Consider the following 15006-nt stretch of genomic DNA (forward strand, 5'->3'; position numbering starts at 1 on the left):
TGGTGGGGATGATGATAGGATACAGGAACGCCAGAGCCAGAACGGTAAGCGTCAAAGGAAGGGTTGGGAAGGGCGAATGGAGGAAGGGGGTCGTTTCCCGTTTGAGGATGGCCGAAGATGGTCGCCGCCGCCGTTTTTCGTCGTCGAGGTACAACGATAACGATGGGAGTCAGGAGGAAAGGAGTGATCGTTTTGAAATTGAGGGGAGGATTGAGGGAAGATGGAGGAGAAGGACTGCCAGTCAGCTATCGATCTTTTTGGGGTATATATCGATTCGACGCTGAGATAGCTTCTCTTCTCGGATGAAATACCGGATCGATGGGCAGGGCAAGGCAGTGAATAGGAGGGGATCGGATCCCATTTCCATCACTTTCCCAAGGCAAGGTTTATGATCATCATGCGGGTCCTCTCGTGTGCAGCACCAAGTAGATTGAAAATGTGGTTCAACGGGGCTTCTTGCCCATAAAGGAATCCCGCCCTTTGTCCGCCGCAGCTAGATCAAAGGCAGGCAGGCGAACTCCTCCGCCGCCACAACTCCTCGCGGGCAGGGTACGCGTGAGACTAGACTCACCGGAGGGGGGAAACTGCCAAAAGTGGAGCTGAATCAGTTGGCGCCCCTTTGACGAGGTCGTGAAGTGTGGGCTGCTTTTGAATGTGGCGATTGATGGTGACCAGTACCAGGTCGAGCAGCGAAGCGCACCCAGAAACGCGGGATTTTCTTTAGCGAAGCTTCAGAACTTTGAATGAAAGAGCTGGATCATCAAGATGAGATGAGGAAGGAAGGGAAGGCATGTAGACCATCAGCAATCTTCTTTATCAATTTTGCCATCACACCAAGACGACGACTCACCTCGAATCAGATTCGCTTTTTCAATCAGAACTCTATCTATGCTTGGCGATATACGCAGAAGAGGTTTCGGTTCACTGACCCAACGAAAAAGTGGACGAGCAATTGACAGGTCGTGCGTACTTCTTTGATTCGTTGATCGTCGCGTTACGTTGCGTTGCGTTGCTGCACTGACCGCGAGGCGATGAGATGGTGATTGACTCTTATGAGATCTTCGCGGAAGATGGCCGAGCTAGCTTCGTTTTGAGATACCTTGATGGAATCGGCAGATCTGATTGTCGCCTCGTTCAGTGTAGATTCTTGACAACGCTGATCTTGGATCTTGACGACTATATCAATCGCTGGTGAACTCGCTTTCAACCTCTTGTCCATCAGAAATTTCCCTTATCCTGCATCTATTATCTCGTCGTCATTGAAGTGTCTTGCCCCACTTCACACTTCCACATTGTCTTTCTTCTAAGCCTGAGCTGTCTTCTTCTGCCACACCGTCGGTCGTCCAAGTCTTAGCGGCTTCCTTGTTTCAGACTGTCACCTCTTGAGCGGACTCAAGTATTGTTCTTGTGTGATATGCTTCGAGGTATTTCAATTCGGGCCGGTGAATGCTATAGAAGCCAAGAGCGGTCCGAACAGAGGCACTGGATTTGGGAAGCCGAAGGCCGAGCGGGGGAAGAAGGACAGATCCTCTGGTCGTTTGTTCGATCTTGATGAGATTTGATTGATTGATGCGACACAAAGGGAAAGGAAAAAGGGGATAAAAGGTGATCAGTAAGGACGGGTGAGGGCATAAGATGGATGTAACCCTGACCGATGCCAGAGATGACTTCTGAGAGAACAGTCACATTAAAGCCTAGCGCAGCGCAAAGACAAGCTGGATCCCAGCAGGGCCTGGCTTGGGGGGCCCAAGACGGTCATTCGGGAATACTCCTCTACTCTGCTCCTTCCAACGAGCTGGAATTCCGTTCGTGCGCCGTCATGAGAGGGGATTCATCGTTTGCTCCATTCTAAATCCTTCACTTCCTTTCCTCTTCCTCTTGCCATAGGAGCCAATGATTTCCTTCCAGAGAGTCCGCCCCGCTTGCCCACGAGTTGACGATCTGCACAACTCTCTCCCTTGTATCGATCTTTCGCTAGTCCAGTTGATTAAATAGGGAGAGGCGTTTCAAAAAAGCTGACATGTCCAAGTATTTTAATAAGAAGAATGGGATGACAGTTGAAGGTGGATTCAAAGACAATGAGAGGATCAGCAAACAGTAAACGTACATGGTGTGAGAAAACGGTCGTCATTGTTTTTCCGCTTCAGGTACCTGCGTGTTCTGTTGATGAGGAAGAACAACGTTCTGGTTCTTCTCCCTTCTTTCTCCAATCTCTATCGGACGAGTTGCGAGAAACAGTCTCATCGTTACCGCCGAAAATAGCGGAGCGGATTGAGATATAAGGCATGTGGTTGACTTTTCCTCGGGATGCGCTGCTGGAGTAGGATGGCTTCTTGCTCTCTTCGACCCTGTAGCCACGTATCATTTGAACGGTACCGAGTGCTGTGTTTCATTGACCAAGATTTGATCAGAAGCCCTACTGTGGCCGACCAGAGATCTGCTCCATCGCCGGTTAGTCACTCCCTGTCCAGGCGGATCTGTTGGGTGTATGATGTGCCGGCACGGGTTCATAGTATCGAAGATGTGGCGTGTGGAGTAGTGTAGCGTGGACAATGGCCCTCTGATCAACTCAAACAATGCGAGTATCCAGAACAATGGAACTCTGACTCTTCAGTATTGTTTATGGGATAGGTGAGAAACACAAGAGCACGGGAGAGTTGAGGCATTTCACCCGAAAAACCAAAAAAAATTGGTCTGGAGCGGAATTTATGCTTATCGAAAGTCGCGTGGCCGGCCAGGATGCCTTGAGACAGAAGTGTAATAAGATGCTGAAAATGCTGGATGATGCAATGACAGACGGACAAAGGGGACAAGGCTACTCAGCCCTTCACGCTAGATAGTATCGGTCTCTGAGGTAAGATATCAGTAGTTGACCTCGGCGTCGACCACACCACGAACCCGATATGACCCATTCCTACGGTCTCAGGTCAGCCTGACACCAGCCACCGAGGGCGAACACTCTCACCAGGACTAACAACCCAAGCCCTCTTCTGCTTGACTTCCTTCATACTGTCCTTACGGTCCCTCGAGAATTTGAGCTCCTCAACTTGCTGTTTGGTCGGCGACCAAGTCTCCTGGCCGGCATCACGTCTCTCGCCAAAGCCCGAGCCCGAGCCCGAGTCCGGACGATCGCTGTCGATCACCTGATTGGGATTCTGGTTGTCTATCCGGTATCCCTCTAGCGATGATCCTGCCTCAAAGCCGCTGTCTCCTCCGTCTCCTTTGAGATTGAGGCGTTGAAGGCCGAGCGTATCATGTTCCACCACTGTTATAGAGTAATCGCCTTCGCCAGCAGCTTCTCCCAAGACTGCGTTGCCCAGTGGCAGGTGCATCTCGTACAGGTCTGGGTCAATGGCAGCTGTGACGACCTGAACGGAGGGGAAGGCTCGGCGGATGGTTGTGAGACCTCGACGAGAGATGAGAAAAGCGAGGAAGATAATATTGGACTCGGGAACGCCATGATCAAGAAGCACTCGAATGGCCATCACTGGGGAGGTCGAGATGTCAGCTGAAACCCTATATCTATTCCTGCAGCACTCACTCGCAGCTGCTCCAGTGCCCATCTGTGGGTAGAAGTCCGTCAGCGCGAGACGATTGTACCGTGCACTGGGAACCCACTTGCGAGTCCAACAACAACGCTCGGACAGTCTTGCTCGTCTCCCCATTCTTGACGGATTGAGGTAGATCCAAGGACAGAAGGATAGGTTCACCGGTCTTGGGGTCAGACTGAATCAACATGGCTCCAAGCGGGACGTCCCGCACTACCCGGCGGAGCCCATGAGAGAAAGGTCCACCGGATCGAAGGATTGACACGCCAACCAGGTCCTGGCGAATGTTCAGTGTGACGTCTTCTCTAGAAACGAGTCTACGACTTACCTCTTGCATGCTTATTGTGCCTTCCGTCGACATGCCTACCGGAGTCTGGACTCTGTGGGGCTCGTGAGGTAGGAGTGAAAGTGCCTTTTCGACGATCATTGTCGACAGTCTATCCGCGTAAAAGATAAAGTCTCCACGCTCAGTCTCGCAGTCTCTGAGGATAGTCATGATACCCTATCTGAGCATCAGCATCGATCACGAAGTGAGATGCCACAGCACTGACTTGGAGCTGGGCGGTCTGCTCTAGCAATATAACCCCGCTGTCTTCATCTGTGTCTCCAAAGGTATGTGTCGTATTGTTGCTCGGTGTTACTTGGGTCTTTCCATTTGCAAGGGGTCTACTCTGACCGTCCCGACCTAGACGACTTCTGAATCTGAGCGATCGATTGTCGAGTTGATCCTTGATGTGCGAGACGAGGAGATCAATGGCGAGCTGATTCGATGATCCTGGCACAATCTGCACAACACATGTTCGTTTCAGCTACCGCAATGAGCCACTGTATCTGATCGACTTACAATATCCGCATGCTTCGACGAAGGTTGTACAAAGTTGTCATAACTCGCCTTGACGAACCGAAGATACTGGAAGACCTATCAATACACAATCCTAGATCTCAGCAGCTTCTGCTCACTTGATCCAAGATCCCATCGACATCGCGCCCACGTTCTTTCACATCCCGCTTGATGCGCCTGGCAAGCATCAAGTCGGAGTCGCAATTCTACTACTTTGTCAGACCGAGTGTTCGCCGGCATAAGTCGAAGCCACGCACCACGAAGACTTTGAGATCATATAATGCTCTCATGTCAGCAGACTGTAGTGCCATGATCCCTTCGCTGATACCTTCAGCTCCTATCGCCAGGATCGAAAGGCTCACACAATGATGACATTAGCTCCGTAGAGGTATTTCGTCTCTGGCATTCGTTCTGATCCCCGCGTTGTCAACTCCCGGCTTGACGACTCTTCAAATGTTCTCACGATGATGGACGAAAGAGTACACTGGAATCTGATGGCGGTGTTAGAGAAGCTAGGCAGGCATCCTAAGACCCACCTCGCAAGCTCGACCTTGCTTCAGATCCGCAAGACACTGTTACAAACCTCAGCGCGGAAGCTCGGCTAAAGACAAGCGCGAGAATTCAAGCATACCTTGGCAAAGAGGGCCGTATCGATCGAGTCGGGGTGGTCTGTAGCACAAGGCTTATTAGAACGAGACCAGTTTCGAAAGCTTGGTTTCCTCACCCAGGTCCAGGTCACTCTTGAAAGCCAGATCAATCTCCTCCTGCGTATGTTTTCGATAGAACGAATCTTGGGATAGGATCAAGACGGTGGGTACGTAGTTGAGCGCCGAGAGGATAGCTCGGGCCACGGAAGTCTGCAACATACATCAGTGCCTGATCATCTTAGAGCGCTCTCGGTAATTGACGCACCTTGCCCGAAGCACTCCCTCCTGCTATACCTATCACGTACGCTTCGATGTTCTTCCCCTCTGGACTGTACCATGGCAGCCTGCCGTGACTAGTCATGACGACATTCTTGCCCTTGGCGCTGAAGCGATTGGGCTGCCGAGTCCTGCTCGACGATGATGCTTCAGCTGAAGGGGACGACATGGTGATGAGATGCAGTTCAGGCAGTGTCCCGAATGTGATAGATAACGATGCAAATGCACCCTAGCCGCAAGCCGGGTCGGCTAACAGTTTTGCTGGGTTTCCTATCCGAGGAATGAATGTCAATTGTGGCAATGTGGCAGAAGGAAGGAAAGGAGGTCAGTTAGTGGATCGCCTGCATGTTGACAAACGTGTCTGAGCTACCGGGCACATCGACTGATGGGCAGCTGAGTGTTCCATCCAGACTCACGTTGCGTGGTGTGACACATGTCCACCCCTTGCCCTAATAGTCCCGTCCCAAGGGTTGTGTATGAATGGAACGTCAGACTTCTTACTGGTCAGAGGTGTGAAGGGATGTCGCTGGGTATCCAGCCTCTCCCAAAACCTCGCCTTTGTTCCGTTCGAAGCTTGACCTCACTGAAAGGTTCTCACATTGGCCATTGATATGATCACAGCGTCCCCTCCAGAACCACCCCTCGACTCACCGCGGAATACACCCAGTACCACGGATTTCAACAACTCAAAGAAATGAGCGACGACAACGGTCAAGGGGTAACGATCTCTAGCCCTTCTGAAATTACTTTTGAAGCTAGTGAGCTGTCCCGATGGAAACTCCTCTTCCATGACCAGGCCGAAGGTGACCATCAAGAGGTTATTTCGACCAAGGATTGGGCGATTCTGAAGACTACGGATGGCCGCCAACAAATCATGTTACGTAGCACGGCTGGTGATCAAGCATCGCAGCATTGGACGAAAGGCATCCTCTATGGGGGTAATTCAAGTCCCGACTTTGATGCGAGTGATCCCGGTCAAATGCTTCACCCCTTCGACTCCACTGGTCCCAAGGGAAAGCAAATCGAGTGTATTTTGAGGACAGCCATTGAAGAAGCTGGTTCCGAAAACGTATCGACCCATTCAGTCGGATCTGATTTGATTGTGATGGGCTCTGACCCATGTGGGATGTCTCTTTTATCGCCATTGTATCTAGCGCATGACTTTGCTAGTATCAAGGATACTTCCATCATGCTTCCTGGCCAATGGGATGGATGGACTTTGATTCAGCCAGCAAGTCAAGGCTACTGGTTCAGGATTGAGTCAGAACGAAGAGACTCCGAGGCTCTCTTAGGCCTGATTCGACGTGGATACGATGAACATCAAGAAGGATCACAATGAATCTGCACAGACTGGCGATCAGGAACTATTTTTACAGATAGAGATAGAATGAGAACGGTCAAAGTGACGGGTCATCTTCGGCTGGGTTTTCTCAAACACAGCTCGAAGCGAGTTCGGCTGCGAACGGCTACAGTAGAACTCCTGATAGGTGTCGGCGCGCACATATCTGATTCAGGTAGTCGTAGCGAAATGAATTGGCTTCACGTATAGAGAAGTATCGCCCGATTCTGAATGTGGTCTCGCAGACCACTACACGCTCTTGACGTCTACACTGGCACCATTCTTATAGATCCGCCAACTCCTCGGATGAAAGGATTCCATCTCCTCATTGTGATGCCCACACCTCATGCGTATGCTCTGCGTGGGAAGTGGTGCGCTGATCCATGACTTTGAGCTCTTCCTCGCGCTGACAGAGGACCGCCACCCTCCGATTCTGTTTTGACATGAGAGAAGGAGATTTGGCGGTAACATGCGCAATGAGGCTCTGATTGAGACATGGAAATATTGCCTCTGCGCTCTAGACACTCAACGAGATGGATCATGGATCCCCCTTGAAGGATGGGCATGCTGCACACAGTACATATCAAGACTGCCTCATGAGAGAGGTACAATGCCACCAGGAGCCCGAGACCCCTTTATAGGATCATACTGAAAGCATGGCAGCCAGCTGAGGATCCTTTCAGACATGCAGGCGGGGCTTAAAAAGGTGGCAGAACCCGGTCTCACGAGCTGACCTTTTCTTAGCGCCGTATCTTTCACGGTAACCGAAGTATCCACCTCGTTGGCACAGGACAAGACGTACTGATCGATAGAACGCAGTTCCAGCTCTCTACTGAGTGTATTCCATGGCGACTATGAGCATCACCTCTAACTCGAGCGACTCTAGCGAGTCAGGTCACTTATCACCTATCAGCGGGTCGACGTCATGGTCAAGCCATCCTGATTTGACTGATATTGACTTGATTGAAGTTCCGTCTCCCACTTTGGACCCCGAAGATGGTATCCATACAGTAACGGGCATGGACCCTATTGGTCGGACCAGCTTTACAGTTTGGGAGTTGAATTACGATGGCACGTCCGAAGTCGCTACTCTCAGCTCTGATGGCGTAGAGGCCCGACTGGTCAAGCGGGATCGCACAGACACCGTGAAGGTCTACAGAGGTAAGCACCAAGAAAATGAACTTCGCTGATTAGTCCTCATAAGACGAACTCGATACCTTGACCTTTGCAGATTGGGGCAGCACTGCCCAAAGTCCCATTGACCCGCTTGACGCTGCGATCCTCCGATCCGCAGTGAATGAGGTCGGGGAATGGCCACCAGGAGTCAGGTTCCGAGTTTTGCATGAGCTTTCAGCTGCGGATGTAGAGACAAGTCAATCGCCAGGGTCACAGACCTCCACCCATGGCGGGTCCGATGCCGAACTCAGGACGGACACTACGAACGTCCAGGACCAGCCGAACTCTGCAAATGGTGATTCAGTTTCTGCATCTTGATGTCTATCTACAGCAAAGAGGCAAACATCTGAAGTACACTGTCGGCCCTTGCGCTGATAGCTATATGTATATGTATACACGCAGTAGCGAACGTTTCGGACGTAGAGGATGCATCAACAATAATCATAAGCTTTTGCACTACATATGACTGGCTAGAGGAGAGCTGGTAATCAGGGGTCCACTGGCTACATATTCTTCCCGTCTCGAAGGACCTACAGTATTCACCAAGCTGGGATTGTCGGAGCATAGCCTCCCTCTAGCTACCGCGTTCTCACGCTGTCCCTCCGGTTCGAAACATTTTTGGTCAAAGGAGCGTCCTGGGAGGCTTATAGAGGGAACCATGTCCCGGTCTGACATTGAAAATTGCCGCTTCCAACATGTGTTCCCGTCCCACGCTCTCAAGGGCTTTGTTCAAAAGCTACTGAACTCTCCAGAACAACTTCCAAGTTCACGACTTATAGCCCCATTGCGTTTGCAACTACTGCATCATTCTGAACGGCATGGCTGAGGGCACTGTTCCACGAACAAATGTCGCCTCTGAAGGCAGCTCTGAGGCAACGCAGAACCAAGCGACTGACACTACACAGAGTCGATGGTCGGCATGGAAAATTCTTTTCAATCATCAAGACTCAAATGACGACCTGTGGGTCCATTCTGATGGTACTCGAGCGAAACTGAAGACGAATGAGGGAGAAATATGGCTGATGAAAGGTAAATGAAATGCGGAGACAAGGTATCGGGGAATAAGCTCATGCATTCCTGCAGGGAGAGACGAGCCGACCATGATGCTCAGAAATTATACACGGAATGTCACCGAGCTTGAATGTCTCATACTCCGAACCGCCCTTAGTGACGCCAAGAACCCACCACCGATGACGCGTACAGTTGCGAGCAAGCTGACTGGCGCACTTTGTTCGCTGTTGAACCAGACAGCGTATGGGACACACAGCGGATTCATTGGGAAAATTACTTGGAACAACGGCCTTCCACGCCGCTGACCATCTACGAGTGGGAGGCGTCGGGACAAGGGAGTCAACTTCGTTGCAAGTGGGTCAGATCGAGCGCGGGCTCGGCATACTTCTCACGGTCACCTTGAGAAACATACACTGGAATTTTGGATGACCGCAGACAGACAGCTGGCCGTAGACACTAGAGTAAGACAGCCAAGAGAGTATGAAATATGAGTCTGCCACACCTGCTGCCACAGTGAGAATATACAGTATATACAGTATATGCTCCCCGACGCCCGCCCGTCCCCTGGTGCCTGAGAGAGTCAACTTGAAACGCCACACTGCCACATTCAGTAAACATCCTTCCCCTTTTTTGTTGTTCCCGCTGCCCGTTGACACGGGATGAGATGCTGCTGAAAAATTATTATATAGCTGGATCTCTCTTGGATCAATTGACTCATTCCTCATCCCTCTTCGACTCTTCCATCCTTCGTGAGGAGCATCATCTGCAGTACTGTTGGCCGGACGCTGATAAGGCTTCAGTCCCTCTCTCTCTCTCTCTCGCGCGCGCGCGCGTCACATCCCTAGCAACAGCCTGCACCTAATCCTCAGGCGGGCTCATTCCATTCCTTGTCCTTATCTCCTCCCTCCCATCAGCAGATCTGGATCGTGGTTTACACCGCCATCTGCCATCATGTCTCGACCAGGTACACCTACTTTGGCATCGAGAGGCTCTTTTGCCAATCTGGCCAACTACAAGAGCGGGGATGCTTCAGGCCAGACTTCACCCACTGAAGTGGAACGAAACAAAGCTGAGGAGGAATTCCGTCAGGCCCTGTTGAAAGCTCAGGACGGGATTGAAAAGGCGAAAAAGGAGGAAATGGGCGTCCCGGCGGCTTCTCCAGGTGGGTCAAGTGCATAGTCTCCAAGGCTCGTATTGACGCCTTTTTCAACCTCAGTATGGCCAATTCTCAGTTACTGTGTGGCTTCCATCTTGATGACTGTCACCAACAAGTTTGTGGTCTCAGGCAGTGCATTCACCATGACCTTTTTGCGTGGGTTTGCTTGGCATTCCGACAAACCCAAATCATCAGCTGACGTCCGGTTCATAGTCCTCACGCTGCAGTCTGTCGTCTGCGTCGCGTGTGTCGCTTCTGTGAAGCGCACCGGGCTCATCTCTTGTGAGTCGCCTTGCCCGCATGGTCGTCGTGGATCGCCTGTTGATCCCTGCCACTCCTCAGTCCGAGATTTTGACTTGAACGATGCCAAAGCTTGGTTTCCCGTGTCTTGTCTTCTTGTTGCAGTGATCTACACCGGGTCCAAATCTTTGGTATGTGGACACATCAGATGATATGATGATGAGAATTGACCCCTCGTCCAGCAATTCCTCTCCATCCCAGTATACACGTGAGCTGGACTCGAGCCCTCCCTCCATCTGCCTCTGCCATCGCTGAACTCATCTCCAGCATCTTCAAGAACCTCACCATTATTCTCATTGCCTACGGCGAAGTCCTCTGGTTCGGAGGGTCCGTCACTGGCCTCACCCTCTGCTCCTTCGCACTCATGGTTGGATCATCCATTATCGCCGCATGGTCCGATATCACCACTACCCTGAGCAAAATGTCTGCCGGTATCGCTGTGGTCGACCCGTCCTCCGGAGCCGACGTCCCATTGCTCACTCCCCAAGGTATGATTGGAAGTTTCAACCTCGGCTACCTATGGATGTTCATTAACTGCATTGCATCTGCGGGCTATGTGAGTCATTGCCGATGCGAGCAAATTTTCCTGACGTCCTATAGGTCCTCTTCATGAGAAAGCGAATCAAGGTCACTGGATTCAAAGATTGGGACTCGATGTTCTACAACAATCTCCTATCGATTCCTGTTCTCCTTGTCTCCTCTGTTCTCGTCGAGGACTGGAGCGTTGCCAGCTTTGCCCGGAACTTGTGAGCGGTGGCCTCCACCCGCCTTACTGACAGGTGCAAAGCCCCGCGGATCACCGGACATTCCTCCTTGTCGCCATTGCCTTTTCAGGCGCGGTCGCTGTTCTCATCTCATACTCCACCGCCTGGTGCGTCCGAACGTGTGGTTCAACCACCTACTCCATGGTCGGAGCCTTGAACAAGTGAGGAGATGCGCTTCGAGAATCTCAGAGATATACATACTCATACTATCCTACCCAGGTTGCCTGTCGCTGCTTCTGGTATCTTGTTCTTCGGTGACCCTGCCAACCTCGGCAATGTCTCTGCCATCGCTGTCGGTGGATTCGCCGGTGTCGTCTATGCCGTGGCCAAGACCAACCAAGCTCGTGTCGAGCGTGCCAAAACTTCCCGATCGAATGAAAAGGCATGATCAACGTCATCCTCCTCCTCCTCCTCCTCCTCCTCCGCTCTCCTTCTTCTTCTTCTTCATCATCATCTCAAGGCAAATAAGCGCATCACAGGACCATTTTGCATCATTTCATCAACATTCTAAGGAGAAAAACTCAAGCTCTCCATGACCCATCTTACGATCGCACGTATATCAGCAACTGTAATGTGCCAAGCACTGTTACGTCCGCCTTCATCAAAGAGTCGGCTCTCATGCATCGCATATGATACAGATTGTTAATCCAGCGGACATACTATGACAAGACCTAGCCTATCTGATGCGCTTCTTGCCTAGCCTAGAAGCAAGACTTGCACCTGTTGATGGTCCGCTGACCGGCGGCTGAACCTCGACCGGAGCCATGAGGATATCCCCATCATCCTCTTTCGGTTGGAACCCCCGACCTTTGTATCTGATCCGGCCCGTTGAATCTGTACCGTTGCTGTCACCGTGGGATGCTGACCGGATACTAAATGTCGGGGGTGCGGGCGCTGCGGAAGCATCATGCAAAGGTGTGGATTGCGTCGGCTGCACTTGAGCGCGATTACGGATGCTCAAGCCTGAAGACTGGGTTTGCACAGGCAGCTGTGGGTCCGTCGGCGATTTCGACTCGGTTGATTCCGTTGCGCCAGGGGTTGGCAAAGACCTAGACTGTGATCGATTTAGAATGCTGAGATTGACTGTCTGGGACGGTGTTGCTGACGTGACTTTCGTCTCAGGATCACGACGAATGCTTAATGATGGTTTTGCCGGAAGAGTTGATGAGACACTTGATGTCGGAGTCATGTCGTTTTGCGACATGCGGCTCAGCAGTGAACGTGAGGTACTGGCCGATGGTACAGGAGATTCTGTGTTCGCTTTCGCACGCTTCGGCGCGCGTGATTCGTCGATCGGTGATTTTGTTGACGCCGAGCTACTCATTCGGTCCAAGAGTGATCGGTGGGTTGGTGTAGAGGCAGCAGCGCCATCCTCTCTCTCCCTTTTAGCCGGTGGGAGACTGAGTCGATCGGCCAATGAACGTGTTGGAGCGGCCAAACCGACGCCGTGAGGTTCAAGGCTCTGAGACGCAGCGGGAGATTGCTCGGCTACTCCGGAAGATGAAACGAGTCCAGGTAAAAGCTCCGTGCCATGGTATGATGCCCCAGAGGCGATCTCGAAACGGTCTCTGGAAGCTGCAGCGCCCTTTGTCCTCTGGAATAAGGGTAATGGGTTGCTGAGTGGCACCAGTGGGTTTGATGACCCGGAAGCGGCCGGAGCTTCAGCAGGCACTTCTGAGGACGCAGGGGCGAGGGATGACGGACGAGATAAGAGTTCCTGACCTCTTTGACTTCCTTTACTGGCGGGCTTGATATCCGTAGTCGTTTTGGGTTGCTGCTCGGCCGGCGCAGCTGCCGTCAATGGTACAGCTTGCGGCAGTTCTGGCACGTTCGATTTTGAGGCGCCGAATTGCTCTGCCCGTGCTCTTGGCACCACTTTGGGGGGCTCGAGCTTTGTCGGGGCTGGAGATGACTGAGATCCGACAATTGGAACGACTGATGCAGGAGCATCGATCGGCGTATCTCTTCCATGTGACGAAAGTGCAGACTCATTTCGACCACTTGATGTTTTGTCAGGCTGAGTCGATAGTGTTGGGTCTGACGGAGGCTGAGCGCGATGGAGGCCTACCCAAGACGGCGTGTATGTGACAGGCAGAGACCTACGGTCATCTTCGATGAGCTATTCAAGTGTCAGCCTGCTTGTTGTCAAGCTGCGATAACAAACGCACTTTCGCCAGCTGCGTTACACTTTCCAGCTGGACAATATGCCCAGGATCTCTTATATCCCTTTGCTTCCTCCTCGCGTCATCCGCTAAGTCCAATAGAGCGTTGGCATGGGCCTTTTGTATGAGCTTATTACGTGTGTCTCTCTGAGGAACTGTATCAGTGAGAGTACCGAGAGCGGACTAGCGACGCACCAGACGAAAAAGCTCATAAAGCGTGTACAAAATCTTCTCGATCGCGGAACTCTCGTCGTGATCAAAGTAGCTGCGGTGATCCTGGGCAAAATACTGATCGAACCATAATCAGCTGTCTGATATCCATCAATGACACACTCAGCTCACCTTGAGCCCTCTCAGATATGCCTCTGCAATATCCGCTGCTAATCCTTGTCCGTCTTTGCCAGCGAGATACTTTCCAGCCAACGCGATCCACCTGACCGTCTTATCCAGTATGGTCATCGCGGACTCATCCCTCTTCTCCAGACTCAACGATATCATCGCGGTCCCATGATCAGCTGGAAAGGCCAGAGCTTCCACCGCATCGAGATCACTTGGGGCACGCTTGGCAAAGCCAGCAAAGACCTTGACGATTGGCGCCGTCTTGTCTACGCTTGACCCAGCTTTGACGGACCGAGTCACGAACTTGACGAATCTCCTCACGGCTGAGCTCGAAGCGCGAGGTCCAGATATCCTAGGCAGGGATCCCATGAGATTCAAAATGGCCTCTTTGTCTTCCCCCGAGGCCGTGGCACAGACGTCTTCCAATCCATTTTGTAGCATCTCCTCTGCATCTTGATGATCGCCTTCCGAAAGTAGACTGTCCAGTTTTGGTTTGGCATCCCGAGATAGAAAGTTGATTATATTCTGTCTCGATGCGCCCGTTTCCTCATTAGCTCGAATATCATCAAGCGCGACTGCAAAGACGTCGTTGGGTGAGATGGAGAGGAGAGTGAATATTTGCTCGTGAATAAGTCTGAGCTCCCGAGGTGCTAGAAAGTGCCTCAGCTTGTGTCGTCGACCGCCCATGAATAACCCACGACACTCTAGGAGCTGGAGTAGTACTCCGGCATTCCCTCGGACCCATCTCGAGTCTGCCTTGGCGGTCGCTCCGAGGCCTTTGATGCCTATGATTCGGACCTGGCATAATGCGTCAGTCTGTTCATCCCAGTCCTGAATGCAAAATCCGATGCCCAAGCGGATGTGACTGCGCTCGCCTCACCTTCTCCTCTTCATCCTCACACAAATCCAGGATCGCATCAATAGCCTTGTCCTGTAGATCGTCGAATTCCCGAAAATGCTTTGCCACGAGGGTCCCAAAGAACGCCTTGCATTCATAAGATGGGTAGGCGCAAATCGATATCAGTTTCTCGTAGAATCTTCGGCGCTGGGATGCAATCAGTCGAGAGAGAGAGACCATTTGAGCGCGATTTCATGAAACTCACGGCTTCGGCAGTGGACTGAGAGTTGGCTCGTGTCAAGAGCTGCTTCACTTCTGCCAGCGCATCTGCCGCTCTAGAAGACATGGTAGAAGGTGCTCCCGAGTCTAGCGGGCTGAAGCGCTGTATAGTCCCACGCTCATGGCTGCACTTCAGTGGATGTACGACAATGGCAGAACCAGCCTACGTTCATGATAAAATTACATCGGACTTCCGAAATGTTTGCCGTCGTCGGCAGCTTGGTCTGCTCTGGCGACTGATAGCTCTTCCCACGTGAGCTACTGGATCATGTACGGGGTTCACGTGTTCAGCTAGATGTGACTATATGAATGGCTGAATGGCTGCATGAC

At 51.8% G+C, this 15006-nt stretch overlaps 4 protein-coding genes across 4 annotated transcripts; 2 read left to right on the plus strand and 2 right to left on the minus strand.

Annotated features, from left to right (window-relative positions):
• Positions 1-2827: 2827 nt before the first annotated feature.
• BD324DRAFT_649643 (uridine kinase family-domain-containing protein) lies at positions 2828-5481 on the minus strand (the record flags this gene model as incomplete). Its single annotated transcript, XM_022018028.1, has 16 exons — positions 2828-2849; positions 2899-2914; positions 2966-3487; positions 3542-3563; positions 3619-3825; positions 3877-4050; positions 4100-4333; positions 4393-4458; positions 4509-4595; positions 4647-4710; positions 4752-4800; positions 4853-4880; positions 4926-4961; positions 5021-5058; positions 5114-5246; positions 5302-5481. 16 exons carry the CDS (start codon positions 5479-5481, stop codon positions 2828-2830), a joined length of 1878 nt encoding a protein of 625 aa, XP_021872188.1.
• Positions 5482-7505: 2024 nt separating this feature from the next.
• Positions 7506-8145, plus strand: BD324DRAFT_649644 (hypothetical protein; the record flags this gene model as incomplete). The annotated part of the gene is made up of 2 exons (XM_022018029.1): positions 7506-7812; positions 7856-8145. 2 exons carry the CDS (start codon positions 7506-7508, stop codon positions 8143-8145), a joined length of 597 nt encoding a protein of 198 aa, XP_021872189.1.
• Positions 8146-9473: 1328 nt separating this feature from the next.
• BD324DRAFT_620209 (hypothetical protein) lies at positions 9474-11476 on the plus strand. The gene is made up of 10 exons (XM_022015257.1): positions 9474-9587; positions 9639-10000; positions 10055-10150; positions 10208-10276; positions 10337-10425; positions 10477-10502; positions 10562-10850; positions 10895-11040; positions 11082-11219; positions 11278-11476. Exons 2-10 carry the CDS (start codon positions 9790-9792, stop codon positions 11444-11446), a joined length of 1233 nt encoding a protein of 410 aa, XP_021872190.1. The 5' UTR covers positions 9474-9587; positions 9639-9789; the 3' UTR covers positions 11447-11476.
• A 328-nt stretch (positions 11477-11804) lies between these two features.
• BD324DRAFT_346271 (hypothetical protein) lies at positions 11805-15004 on the minus strand. The gene is made up of 9 exons (XM_022012539.1): positions 14844-15004; positions 14663-14794; positions 14440-14604; positions 14258-14357; positions 13563-14209; positions 13416-13508; positions 13227-13367; positions 12165-13177; positions 11805-12112 (listed from the first exon to the last, which is right to left on the minus strand). Exons 1-9 carry the CDS (start codon positions 14847-14849, stop codon positions 12016-12018), a joined length of 2394 nt encoding a protein of 797 aa, XP_021872191.1. The 5' UTR covers positions 14850-15004; the 3' UTR covers positions 11805-12015.
• Positions 15005-15006: the final 2 nt, after the last annotated feature.

This window comes from Kockovaella imperatae (assembly GCF_002102565.1).
Source record: "Kockovaella imperatae strain NRRL Y-17943 chromosome Unknown BD324scaffold_4, whole genome shotgun sequence".
Classification (NCBI taxonomy): domain Eukaryota; kingdom Fungi; phylum Basidiomycota; class Tremellomycetes; order Tremellales; family Cuniculitremaceae; genus Kockovaella; species Kockovaella imperatae.